The sequence below is a fragment of the Microcaecilia unicolor genome, chromosome 10, assembly GCF_901765095.1.
Source record: "Microcaecilia unicolor chromosome 10, aMicUni1.1, whole genome shotgun sequence".
Taxonomy (NCBI): Eukaryota; Metazoa; Chordata; class Amphibia; order Gymnophiona; family Siphonopidae; genus Microcaecilia; species Microcaecilia unicolor.
The window spans coordinates 218,022,363-218,035,673 of NC_044040.1; the positions used below are offsets into that span (position 1 = coordinate 218,022,363).

Below are 13,311 nucleotides of genomic sequence, written 5' to 3' on the forward strand. Positions count from 1 at the left end.
TGGGCCTGGTTAGGGCTCAGGCCCATCCAACAGTAGCACATGGTAATGAAAATGCTGCTCTCCACAATACTGGCACCTTCGCATGCTCAGTTTTCAGCACATGCCTGCTGCAGACTGCCAAGGTGGAGACTGGAGAGAAGCATTTTCCCACCAGCTAAGATATGTTTTTGATGTGAGGGTGGGGGAGAGAACATTTGGTGCCCATCCACTTCTTGCCTAGGCCTACCCAAAATCTGCTGTCTGGCTACGCCCCTGCATCCCTCAGATGTTGAGGTTCTTTTCCGAGTGGTAACCACTACAAATCCTATTTGAATGTGGACGGTACACAAAACAAGACAGAACAGAATAATATAACCCATATTTCCTGGCACAAGAAGGAATATGCCATTGACTTGGACTCTTTTGATTCACTGTCCCTTTAAAGCAGATATTATTTAGATAGTAAGCTCTCTAAAAACAGGAACTGTACTATATATGCATTTGCTGTAAAGCTCCCTAGCTGATCACACTAGTGAAATAAGAAAGGAAAGGAAGATCCCTTCACAGAACACAAACAAACAGGTTCATTCTGCAACCGCTTGGTTCATAGATTTATTTGAAAAGGGAATAATAAAAGATTACACCAGCTACAGTAACGTTGCTCTTGAAGAGACACAGGAAGAGTCTTCTCCACTGCAGACCGCAGGTGGAGCCATAGCACACGTTCTACAGCAGGACAAAATGGCAAATTCCATGTACAGGACATATGCACCTGAGTAAACAAAATAAACAAACAAACAGCACTTTTCATTCAATGCCAATCCCAAACATTTCTACAGCAAAACATGGTGTTAATTCTTCCACACCTCCATTCCTGCCAAAAAAAAAAAAAGGCTATCACAGTGTTTCCCAAGTCAGTCCTGGAAAAAGTAAAAGGGAAAAGGGAGCACAGGAGTCTGAGACAGAACAAATATAAAGGGAAAAGCAGAGAGGGAATGATGTGTAAGAGACTTGTGTATAACAGTGATTCCAGGCTTCTTGCAGTTGGGTTATAAGGATATCTGCAGTAAAATATGCATAAAACAAATCTGCACACAGTGGAGACAGTGCATGTAGATAACCTCTTGTACTTCCATTGTGAATATCCTGAAAACCAGACCAGGTTTGGAAAGCACTGCTCTAGAAAGAAGGGTAAGAAGAAAGTGAGCGTGCAAGACTGTGCTGTAGAACAAAACAGGGACAGAGAAAAGTGTGTATTTGAGATTGTTCTAAAAAATGTATACAAAAGGATGGGCAAATCTGCATTATATAGGTCATAAATATGTTCAGAACAATAATACGCAGTTGAAAGATGAGTTTAGAATAAAGGTGTGCTTTCATGTCACTGTTAGAACAAAAAGAGCAGAGCAAATAGGAGAAGCAGAACAAAATTTGTTTTACTGTTTTGGGATCGTGCCAGGTACTTGGACCTGGATTGGCCACTGTTGGAACAGAATACTGGGCTTGATGGACCTTTGGTCTGGGCCAGTATGGCAATGCTTCTGTTCTCTTACGAATACCCTCTTGCCAGTCAGGTTTTCATTTTCAGGATATCCACAATGAATATGCATGAATTTGATTTGCATACACACTGCCTCCATTGTATGCAAATCTCTTTCATGCATATTCATTGCAGATAGCATGGGGGTAATTCCAGGACCGGCTTGGGAAACGCCAGGCTATCAGAACCCAAGTTTCAAGTGGAAGTCAAAGGACAGCACTTGTTCTCATACTGCTCCGCTCCACAACTGCCAGTTCCTGTGTGATGTCCATGGCTCAGGATGTAAACCACCTCCTTTAGAATGTGTCACATTTCCTCTAGTACTAGAGTTGTACCAAATAACATATTTTACTATTTGGATGAATATGAATAATGAAAAATATTATTTGGTTGAATACGAACAATGGGCATTGAGCTTTAACATAACAAACAATAAAAGAGACAACATGAAATCAAAGATCAAGTGTTTATTTCAGTAGGATTTACCACAGTACAGCCCCAGATTAGTCGTATTCAAATTTAAATCACTATTGGGCCGAATATGAATAATGTATCCAGGGCCAAATCGAACCAAATACAAATGTTCGGTACGGTCCTATCTAGTCCTGCTCTGCAGTGTCAGCGCCTCTAGCTGTGTAGCATCTCCCCTAATACAACCATGCAGTGTCAACGTCTCCCCTAGTACTGCTCTGAAATACAAGCACTAGAAGGAAAGAATATACTCTTCCACCAGTCACCATGATCTTGTTTGTTAAAGGTGCTGTTTGAATTATGTACCCATGTATTTTTTCACGGAGAGAGTGGTGGATGCTTGGAATGCCCTCCCGCGGGAGGTGGTGGAAATGAAAACGGTAACAGAATTCAAGCGCGCTTGGGATAAACATAAAGGAATCCTGTTCAGAAGGAATGGATCCTAAGGAGCTTAGCCGAGATTGGGTGGCAGAGCCGGTGGCGGGAGGCGTGGATAGTGCTGGGCAGACTTATACGGTCTGTGCCAGAGCCGGTGGCAGGAGGCGGGGATAGTGCTGGGCAGACTTATATGGTCTGTGCCAGAACCGGTGGTGGGAGGCGGGGCTGGTGGTTGGGAGGCGGGGACAGTGCTGGGCAGACTTATACGGTCTGTGCCCTGAAGAGGACAGATACAAATCAAGGTAGGGTATACACAAAAAGTAGCACATATGAGTTTATCTTGTTGGGCAGACTGGATGGACCATGCAGGTCTTTTTCTGCCGTCATCTACTATGTTACTATGCTTACAATGTTTTGTGCAGTTCTCGTATGAACAAAATGTTTGTAGGATGCTTACCCGAGGTGGTGCTCCAGGACCGTATGAATCTCTGTATTCTAATCATCCATGTACTCAAAGGGCTCTGGGGGTTCTGGTTCTTGCTCTTCTTCCTCAATCTTTGGCCCATGTGCAGCCACTGGTTCCACCAACTGCTCCTCTTCCTCGCTTGTGTCCTTCAGAATGATGACACCCCCGATGGAGAGCTGTAAATGAGGGAAGGAATTCAGCAAGTGTTTTCATTACAGAAACCTCTAAATGCTCTGATATCTGGAGGTACCATTAGGTGCTCCAAGATTCTCCTTGCACATCAAGTAAGGTGCAGATTACTCCGATATACTATTGAGTGACTATACTTAGATTTTAGCAATGCCTTTGACACGGTTCTGCATAGGTGACTCTGCGAAAAGGGGATATTAGCAGTGGTGGTCCAGCCCTTTAATGTTTTTGTGAGCTCGAGTCATTACATGTCAAGATATAGTGGCATAAGAGAAAATATGGTGGTTAGCATAGTTAGGTTTAAAAAAAATGTTTAAACAAATTCCTTGAAGAAAAGTCCATAAATCCTTAAAGTAGACCTGGAGAAAGCCAGAGCTTATCCTGGTGGGTAAGCAGCACGGAACCTTGTTACTTTTTGGAATCCGGCCTGATGGACCTTTGGTCTGACCCAGTATGGCGATTCTTACTTTCTTACGATTGCCTTGCTTGTCCACCAGCTCCCAGAACTCAAGCCACCCTAGGACAGGTCCACTCTCTGAAACAGCCCTGCACATGCTTCTCTTCATCCCTCCGCCCCCATCTGAAGCTGCAGTTTCATCTTGTCTAACTACTACTGAAGGCTTTTTTTCCTACTTTATAATCAAGTCTCTCTTATATTTTATGAAAGGTTCTTAATCTTATTTTTCAGCAAATAGTTTGTGATTAAATTAAACTCATTTTGAAAAATGCTCCTGGGATGATCAGCTTTAAACCCCCGTATGCACATCTAAGTCCGCTTTTATTTTACTACCAACAATTGAATTTGAAATCAATTACATGTTTGTAAGAGAGAAATTTGTTTGAAAGATTTCTGTCTCTCTCTATCTCTCCCTCACAAACTATTGCTCCATTCACCGATGGTTGTACAGTTCACGGAGACACACGCAAGTGGTTTTGGTGGCATATGCACATGCCAGGGAGTGGACTTGGTGGAGGTATTCATCAGGTCGTAAGCAGTGTTCATGTGTGCTATGACTGGATGTGGGAGGTCAGGGTGATGGCAGCATTTTCACATTCCTGGGGAGGGAAATGGATGGTGGCAGCATTTACACATTCCTGGGAGAGGGGATGGTGGCATCGTTTGCACGTTTTTGGGAGAAGGGAGGGTAACTACAGTGGCAGAATTTGCACATTCCTGGGGGATTCTGATAGCATTTTTGCAGTCCTGGGGGGGAGGGGGAGACAGAAGGTACCTGCAGCCAGCACTGGCACATTCTGTGTGTGTGTGTGGGGGGTGGGGATGACAGCACCTCTACATTCATTTGGGGGAACAGTGGCAGCATGTGTGTGTGTCATGGGTAAATGTGATAGAGCTAACATCATTCCTACATTCTTTGGCTGGGTGGGTGTGATGGTGGTGATACCACTCAATCAGCAGTGGATGTGGGGGTGGTGTTCTTTATGCGGTGCAAACGGCTATAGTGACGATGTGAACTTGCACTGCAGGTGGATGCAGTGGTGTGCACTGTGATAGCAGAGGCTGTCCCAGCACACCTCCTTCGAACAGTGCTCTTCAGTCTTTGTGGTGTCCCTTGACCTTTCCTCTGTATTTGATTTAGTAAACTATTCTCTTCTTCTGCAAAGTCTGGGCATTGCTAGGTCCGTCCTTGTCTGGTTTGTCCTATTTTACAGATCATATATTCCAAGTCAAATTTCCCCCAGGGCTCCATCCTTACTCCAACTCTATTCAATATTTTTATTTTTTGTTATATTTGTACCCCGCGCTTTCCCACTCATGGCAGGCTCAATGCAGCTTACATGGGGCAATGGAGGGTTAAGTGACTTGCCCAGAGTCACAAGGAGCTGCCTGTGCCTGAAGTGGGAATCAAACTCAGTTCCTCAGTTCCCCAGGACCAGAGTCCACCACCCTAACCACTAGGCCACTCCTCCACTGTTGCTACTATTTGAGATTCTACATGGAATGTTGCTATTCCACTAGCAACATTCCATGTAGAAGTCGGCCCTTGCAGATCACCAATGTGGCCGCGCAGGCTTCTGCTTCTGTGAGTCTGACATCCTGCACATACGTGCAGGATGTCAGACTCACAGAAACAGAAGCCTGCGCATCCTTCTACATGGAATGTTGCTAGTGGAATAGCAACATTCCATGTAGAATCTCCAATAGTAGCAACATTCCATGTAGAATCTCCAATAGTAGCAACATTCCATCTAGAATCTCCAATAGTAGCAACATTCCATGTAGAATCTCTAATAGTAGCAACATTCCATGTAGAATCTCCAATAGTAGCAACATTCCATGTAGAATCTCCAATAGTATCTATTTTATTTTTGTTACATTTGTACCCCGCGCTTTCCCACTCATGGCAGGCTCAATGCGGCTTACATGGGGCAATGGAGGGTTAAGTGACTTGCCCAGAGTCACAAGGAGCTGCCTGTGCCTGAAGTGGGAATCCAACTCAGTTCCCCAGGACCAAAGTCCACTAGGCCACTCCTCCACTCCTTCATGGCACCTCTTCTGACAATCATCCAGTCTCAGGGCTACGTCCCTATTGCTATGCAGATTCTTCATGCTTTGCCACCCTCTTCCATTTAGCCTCTGAACTGTCTCCACTTAGTCTCATTCTGGCTTATGGCTAACCAACTATTTCTCAATGTCTATTACTTTCTTAACCCACCTTCACCCATTAGTTCTAGACCCATTCTCAGAGTGATCCAATCAAGATCTTGGAGGGGTTACTTTTGACAGTAAGCTGACATTTAGTTTTCATGGTAACTTGGTTATTAAATCATTCTTTTCTCTTCCCCTTATACTAAGGCCGGCAACTGGATCCAGATTCGCAGGACAGGGTTGATCTAATCCTGGGTTTACCCTGTTGCATGCAGGGACTTTTAATTCTGATTTCCCCGTTGCATTTCCTAAGAAAAACAAGGCAAGTCCCAGCATGCACTCTGTAAAGCCAAGACTGGATCAACCCTGTCCTGCGAATCTGGATCCAGTTGGCAGCCTTACCTTATACGTTCCCTGGTTCTACCTCTTGCTGTTACTTGTTTGGATTATTGCAATGTTCTTTATGCTGGTCTGCCTCTTTCAGCTTTAAACCGCTTACAGCTCTCATTTAATCCACAGCTATAAACTCATTCATAAATCCCATCGTTTCGATCAAGTCTCACCACTATAAGAAACACTGGCCTGCCCATTACTTAAATGTCACCTAACCTCTACTCCAACCACATCTCCAACTTATTAATTCCTTACACACCCTCACTTTCCCTCTGATCTTCATGACAGACATTGCTCCACCGAAACTCCACAAGTGACACAGTCTTATACTACACAAGCCCTCAGCTCTGGACCTCACTCCCACTGGACTCAGACTTGAGACATCTTATCCCAAGTTTAAACACTCTGTCAAACCTGGTTATTCAAGCAAACCTTTGGACTTCACACCTCTAGCCTTCTTTTCAATGCCCTCCAGGCCTTCTAACCCTATCTGAAACTCTCTTTCTTCCACCCTTATTCTCCTGCTACCTCTCCTAAGTTGTTTCATTTTGTAAACCGCCCAATGGCGTAGTTTATGACTGGCAATGTATTAAACCTTGGAAAATTAATACAAGGAGCTGCATAACCGCAAATTAATCCAATGGCTTAAAGAGGACAGATATGCTCACGGTTTTGAAGGGGCGGTAGCGACAGCTCTCTGGCATGCTCAGTACTTTCAGCTGGGCAGGCATGACACGTGCTGGATTCTCTAGCAGCTGGAAGTTAGGCTCAGGCTCTTTCTTCTTTTCCTTTTCATCCTTTTTCTCTGTCTCATCCTAAGAAAAAGGGGGGAGAGAGAGAAACAGAGAAGTAAAACAGGCCATTTATTGGGGGGGAACATGGCAGCAAACAGGGACAGAATTTAAATTGTGAGTCCACTAAGGACAGATAAAGTACCTGCATATAACGTGCATAGCGCTCCATACCTCTAGTAGCGCTATAAAAACGATTAGTAGTAGAATGAAAATGACAGCAGACGTGCCATTCTGCATGGCCCATCTGTAATAATGTGCTCTGTACTTTCAGCTGTCCTCTGCTCTTTACTCACACTGGGATAATTTTATAAAGCATGTTTAACGTGAAAAATAACTGCTATAAAACTGTGTGGGATATACATACACCAAAAGACTTCCTACTTTTCTGCAATCTCTGTGCAGATGTTCCTGGGGATGTGCGTTGGGCAGAGATGCAAAGTATGCATACATGACATGCTGACAATTACACAATCTTCAGAGCTACTGGGGATCAATTGGTTTTTTTTTTTAAATCCTCCCCCCTCCTTCCTAGGGCCATTTCTACTCACCACTTCCATTTTCTCCTCCTCTTTCTTCTCTTTCTCCTTTTCCTTCTCCTTCTTCTTAGCTTTGGCAGTAATGGACAGCACAGCTGTGGAAACCTAACATTACCAGACACTACCATTAACTCCTGCCTGGAAAAGCTTTCCAAAAACAAACAAAATATATCATTCCAACTTTAGACTGACAGGTGTAAAATCTATTTCATTATGTTTGAGGTGAAGACACATTTGTCTTGGCTAGACGGTAAGTGTTATGGTACAGGGAACTCTCTTCTGTGTCTGAACAGCACAGTGTATGCCTGGGAGCATTTTAGAAATGATAGTACTAAAACATTTTCCAACAACAGAATCTTTCACAAATGTTTCCAAACAAGTCATGTAACTCTGAAGAGACTGTGCTGCTCTCTGGACAAGGAGGAAATGTAGAAGATTTCTCAGTTCCTGTCTGATAACGACAGGAGTGTGAACAGTCTATCCATGGAAGGGATATTACCTCTCCCTGCCTCCAAATAATGGTTCCCATTTCCTGCTTCAACAGTCATAAACAAAGCACCAATCCTGCAATCTGCCCCTGATCTGATTGTCTGCTGTAATCAAATCCTGTTCCTATTAAATCTTAAGTGGCTGATTAGCGTGACATAACAAGGGCTCCCAGGCTGACCTCGGACACACCGAAAGCAGTCAGGAAGAAAGCTCCATGAGGCCCACACTGGCACCAGCTCACTGACCAGGTGCCACTAACCAGCAGGGCAGTATGGAAGAAATCACGAAAAGCTCTCTAAGAACTGAGTACAGTGCTCAGTGATGGTCTCTCACTTACAGGAGCTGTTCCAGGCACTCTCTGGAGTAGCAAAGACCCAAAAGATGCGATATTACATGTGGGTCTCAGATACTCCTGGTAGCAGTGAAAATGACAAAATCATTTCTAGAACAAAACCAGAAAGCTTTGCCATATGTAGCACACACCGACTCTGTATGCAATCCTAAGCTTCCCTGGAGAATGCAGAGCTGCGACAGCAATGTCACATGGCATCTGAGCAAAAATAGTCAACCTTACCCCCCCCCCCCCCCTTGCCATTAATTAGTGTGGTAGATGTGTGTGCTTCAAAAACCCTCAGAATGGGGACAAGATAGGTATGGAAGGGGTCAAGTCAAAGTGAAATTTAACACATCACACCCACCATCACCTTTAAAATGGCTAGAAAAAGACACAAGGAAAGGTTCAAAGGGCTTTTCTATACACAAAATTCCCCAGACAGTTTAACCACCCGTTAAAACTTTCTGTAAAATTATTCAATTGATTCTCATACTTGAGTGTGAAGTCTGGAGTCTAGCCTGGGTGAAAGAAATCTGGATATCAATCCTGCATCTCAAGTTCTGCCCACATACATTCTCTACATCCCCCCACAATGGAATTAAGATGCAACTTCAGCTAGCATGTTATAGGAATCCATGGCCTGCACATGTATGTCTTGGGCAGGTGGCTGTGTATATAAGGAGGGTGAGGAGTATGACCTTATGATGTAGCCACTTCTTCACCACTACCATCCACACTCCCCACCAAGCTGCTGCCTTCCCTCATTTCCCTCTTAATTCCTCTCCCCATCCCCAATTCTCCTACTCAGTTTTCTCCCAGCACATTCACCCCATGCTCTCTTTTCCATGCATTTGAAAAGTGATGTATCAAGTGAATAAACTGAATTAAATTCTCCCTGCCTCCTAGGTCCACTGGCAGCCAACAGTGACAGAAGCTAAGGGCTCCACTGCCTACAAAGCCATGGTACCTTTTGGGTATTTATTGGTAGGGCTTGGGCATTTCTGCCAGCATTTTTCTCCCCCCCCCCCCCCCCCCCCCTTGGCACTTCCTTCCTGCTTAGTAAGGCCCTGTTCCCTGCTGGCTCTTCATTTTCTCCCATGCAAGGTGCATTCCTGGTCTCACAAAGACCCAGACAACTTCCCAGCTTACATTACCCAAAGGCCATCCCTGATGGCACCCCTTACTCCATACTACGGACAAAGAAGCACTGACATGGCCGTGACATCCCTCATCCTATGTTGTCCCCAGAGCTCTGCTCCACACAGTACCCATTCATTACACCGATACATACCTTTTCCTTTTCCTTCTCCTTGGGGACTTCGAGGGGTGCCGGGTATGCAAAGGTGGAGGGCTTGCAGTTGGACCTGTATTGCACTTTTGGCATCTGCAAAGGAAAATGTATAAAACAGACAATTGTGGTGTGTTCCAAAGCAGGACCCCTTTATTCCTGGCAGTTCAGAATTTTAGTATGTCTGTTGTGCTCTGTCAGTATAATATTGCTAAACATCCAAGATCCTTCCACTCAACATGGACATTGTGAAGGACACACTGAGTGATGCCAGCCTGCATCTTCTTGTTTCAAAGTTCTTTATCTGCTAGCTTTCTCATCTGCAGAGAAGCATGGAGCAGCTGAGGCTAGCCTGGTATTTCCACACGAAGTGCACCTTACAGGGTGTCAGAAGGATGCTGGAAAGAACAAACATGATACAATGAAAGAACAAAACTCATCTGGTGCGTAAACCCAAGATGAAGATTTAGAAAAATCAACTGAAAAAAGTGGGTTTTACTTTTGGCACAGAAACCAGTAAGGGATCTCTGGAATGTTGGGGGTATGAGCAGGGAAAGCACATGACAAGACATGAAAAGTGTGAGATTTTAAAAATGAGGGAGCTTCGTTAGACATAGTGAAGAGACAGTGGTGAGGTTAGACTGTGAAGGCACATGGGAGGAGGGATCATTTTATGGCATGACAGTTGAGTAGTCTAGCAAGTTTGAATAAACCATAACCAATAGACCATAATTGAACCAATGCAATCTCTAACAACTGTTAAATGTAAGTCACATTGAACCGAAACTCGGTTTTCGATAATTGTGGGATACAACAAGAACAGCAGCTATTTTATAAACAGAGAGTGATGACAGATAAAGACCATATGCGCACAGATGGAGGAAATGTTTCCAACGTCCGGGTGGGTGCCCACCTAGGCAATAGTGATTACACAATATGGTTTGATGTAAGAGCGAAAGCGGCGCACAGACGCACAAAACTCAAAGTACTGGATTTCAGATGTGCTGATTTTGGTAAAATGGGGGAATACCTGAAGGAGGAGCTGACAGCAGGGATAGGAACTGGAGAAGTGGAAGCGCAGTGGTCCAAGCTGAAAGGTGCTAGAAATATGGCAACTGATTTTTACGCAAGGAAAGTAAACAAAAACGAGAAACAGGAAGTCTATATGGTTCTCCAAATAGGCTGAAAAATTAAGGGCAAAAGAAGCTGCGTTCAAGAAATACAGAATGCAACAAGAGGATCATAGAAAAGATTACCAAATTAAACTCAAAGAAACAAAGAGGAAAATACGGCTAGCAAAGCACATGTGGAAGAAAAAATGGCTAAAGATGTAAAGAAAGGTGACAAAACCTTTTTCAGATATATTGGGGAAAGGAGAAAAGCTAGGAATGGAACTGGAAGACTGAAAGATGCTGAGAATAGTTATGTGGAAAGTGATGAGGATAAAGTGAACATGCTAAATAAATACTTCTCTTCAGTGTTCACAGAAGAAAATCCTGTAGAAGGACCATGGTTGGCTGCTGAGGGTATATCTGGGAATGGAGTGGATACTGCACCGTCACAGAAGAAAGCGTTTATATTATAAACAACTTAAAAATCTAAAAGTGGACAAAGCTATGGGGCTGGACGGGATACATCCCAGGAGCTCACAGAAATCTTGACAGGACCTCTTAAGGATTTATTTAATAGATTTAATAGATCTTTAGAGATGGGAGAGGTTCTGCAGGATTGGAGACGAGTTGGTGTGGTCCCTCTTCACAAAAGCGAGGACAGGGAAGAAGTGGGAAACTACAGGCTTGGGAAAATAATGGAGTCGCTGCTGAAGGAAAAGACAGTTAACTTTCTAGAATCCAAAGGGTTACAGGATCTGAGGCAACATGGCTTTACCAAAGGAAAATCCTGCCAAACGAGTCTGATTGATTTCTTTGACTTGGTGACCAAAGAACTGGATGAAGGACGTGCACTAGATGTAATCTGCTTGGATTTCAGCAAAGCCTTTGATACGATTCCTCACAGGGCTGAACTTAGAATCCAAAGTGGTGAATTGGACTGAAAACTAGTTGACCAACAGGAAGCAGAGGGTGGTGGTAAATGGAATCCACTCGGAGGAAAAGAAGATGAATAGTGGAGTGCTTCAGGGGTCGGTGCCGGGGCAGATTCTATTTAATATATTTGTGAGAGACATTGCTGAAGGGCAAGAAGGAAAAGTTTGCCTTTTTGCAGATGACACAAAGATAGCCAAAAGAGTGGATACCCTGGAGGGAGTAGAAACCATGAGAAGAAAATCAGAAGAATGGTCAAAGGTCTGGCAGTTAAAATTGAACACCCAAGAAGTGCAGAGTGATTCACTTGGGGTGCAGAAATCCAAAGGAGATGTACCAGATAGGAGGAGGAGAGAGACTGATAAGAACAACTCAGGAGAAGGGCCTTGGGGTGATGGTGTCTGAGGATCTCAAGGTGACAAAACCATGCGACAAGGCGTTGGTCACGGCCAGAAGGATACTACGCTGCATAGAGAGCAGTATAACCAGCAGACAAAAGGAGACTGATGCCCCTGTACAAGTCATTGGTGAGGCCCCATTTGGAGTACTGTATTCAGTTTTGGAGGCCGTATTTTGCTAAGGATGTAAAAAGAAGTGGTTCAGAGGAAAGCAAGACGTACGACGAGACGCCTGAGGACTTGAACATGTATACCCTGGAGGAAAGGAGAGACCGGGGAGATACGCTACAGACATTCAAATATTTGAAAGGTATTAATTTACAAACAAACCTTCGGGAAGGTGGGAGAACTAGAGGACATGAACTGAGGTTTTAGGGGGGCCTACTCACTAATAGTATCAGGAAGTACTTCTTCATGGAGAGGGTGGAAGATACCTGGAATAACCTCCCACGGAGATGTATAGAATTCTTATAGAAGGCATAGAACCAAACAAACTTAGCGGTGATTAGATGTCAACACTAGTAATTGGGAAGCAAAGCCAGTGCTGGGCAAACTTATACGGTCTGTGCCCTGATCGTAGTTGGACAGATTCAGCTTCAGTAACTGGAGAACAAAGCCAGTTCTGGGCAGACTTCTACAGTCTGTGTCATGAAAATGGCAAGGTCAAATCAAGATCAAGTACGCATATGTAGTATCGCATCTTACCTTATACTATTAGTTTATCTTGTTGGGCAGACTGAATGGACCACAGAGGTCTCTATCTGCCATTATCTACTATGTGGTCTATCCAGTCTGCCCATCTTTGCCACCTGCTATCCCTTCCTCACCCTTAGAAATCCTATGTACTTGTCCCAAGCTTTCTTAAATTCAGATAGTTTGTCCCCACTTGGGGCAACAGAGGGTTAAATAAGTTGCCCACAGTCACAAGAAGTTGCAGTGGGAAATCGAGCCTGGTTCCCCAGGTTCTCAGGCCACTGCACTAACCATTAGGCTACTCGGGGAAGACAACCATGGTATCATTACCACCACCTCCATCCTGTATTATCTGCCATGTTAGATCAGTTAATGCACATTAATGATATCTTTTCTTGAGACTGAGCGATGATTTATTCAGCTACTATCGACCATTATCTTCCTGCTGAACTAAAAAGATAAATTTGAATGTATATCCATCTACACATGACCCTTTCTGTTTGTCTCATCTTTCCTTGGTATCAATGAGCCCTTTACTTTGTAGAAATGTGACATTTTCCCGTTGCATATACACAGTGCACTTCTAATCCTCATCTCACTCCTGGAATAGGGATGATGCCCACTGGGCGTCACTGGATAGTCTGTTTTGGACCAACATAAAATACATCTGAAGGCAAAAGGTCCCAATTTAGTTTAATATAATGCTTGATATA

General features: G+C 44.0%; 1 protein-coding gene across 1 annotated transcript in view; it reads right to left on the minus strand.

Moving 5' to 3' along the window:
• Positions 1-558: 558 nt before the first annotated feature.
• The window catches only part of PSMD1 (proteasome 26S subunit, non-ATPase 1), a 188,651-nt gene continuing 175,898 nt past the window's right edge, over positions 559-13,311 (minus strand). The window contains exons 21-25 of the mRNA XM_030215782.1: positions 9,469-9,561; positions 7,367-7,459; positions 6,693-6,839; positions 2,826-3,010; positions 559-751 (exon numbers count right to left, since the gene is read on the minus strand). Coding sequence (XP_030071642.1) covers positions 2,864-3,010; positions 6,693-6,839; positions 7,367-7,459; positions 9,469-9,561 — 480 coding nt within the window. The 3' untranslated portion in view covers positions 559-751; positions 2,826-2,863. The remainder of the gene's footprint in view (positions 752-2,825; positions 3,011-6,692; positions 6,840-7,366; positions 7,460-9,468; positions 9,562-13,311) is intronic.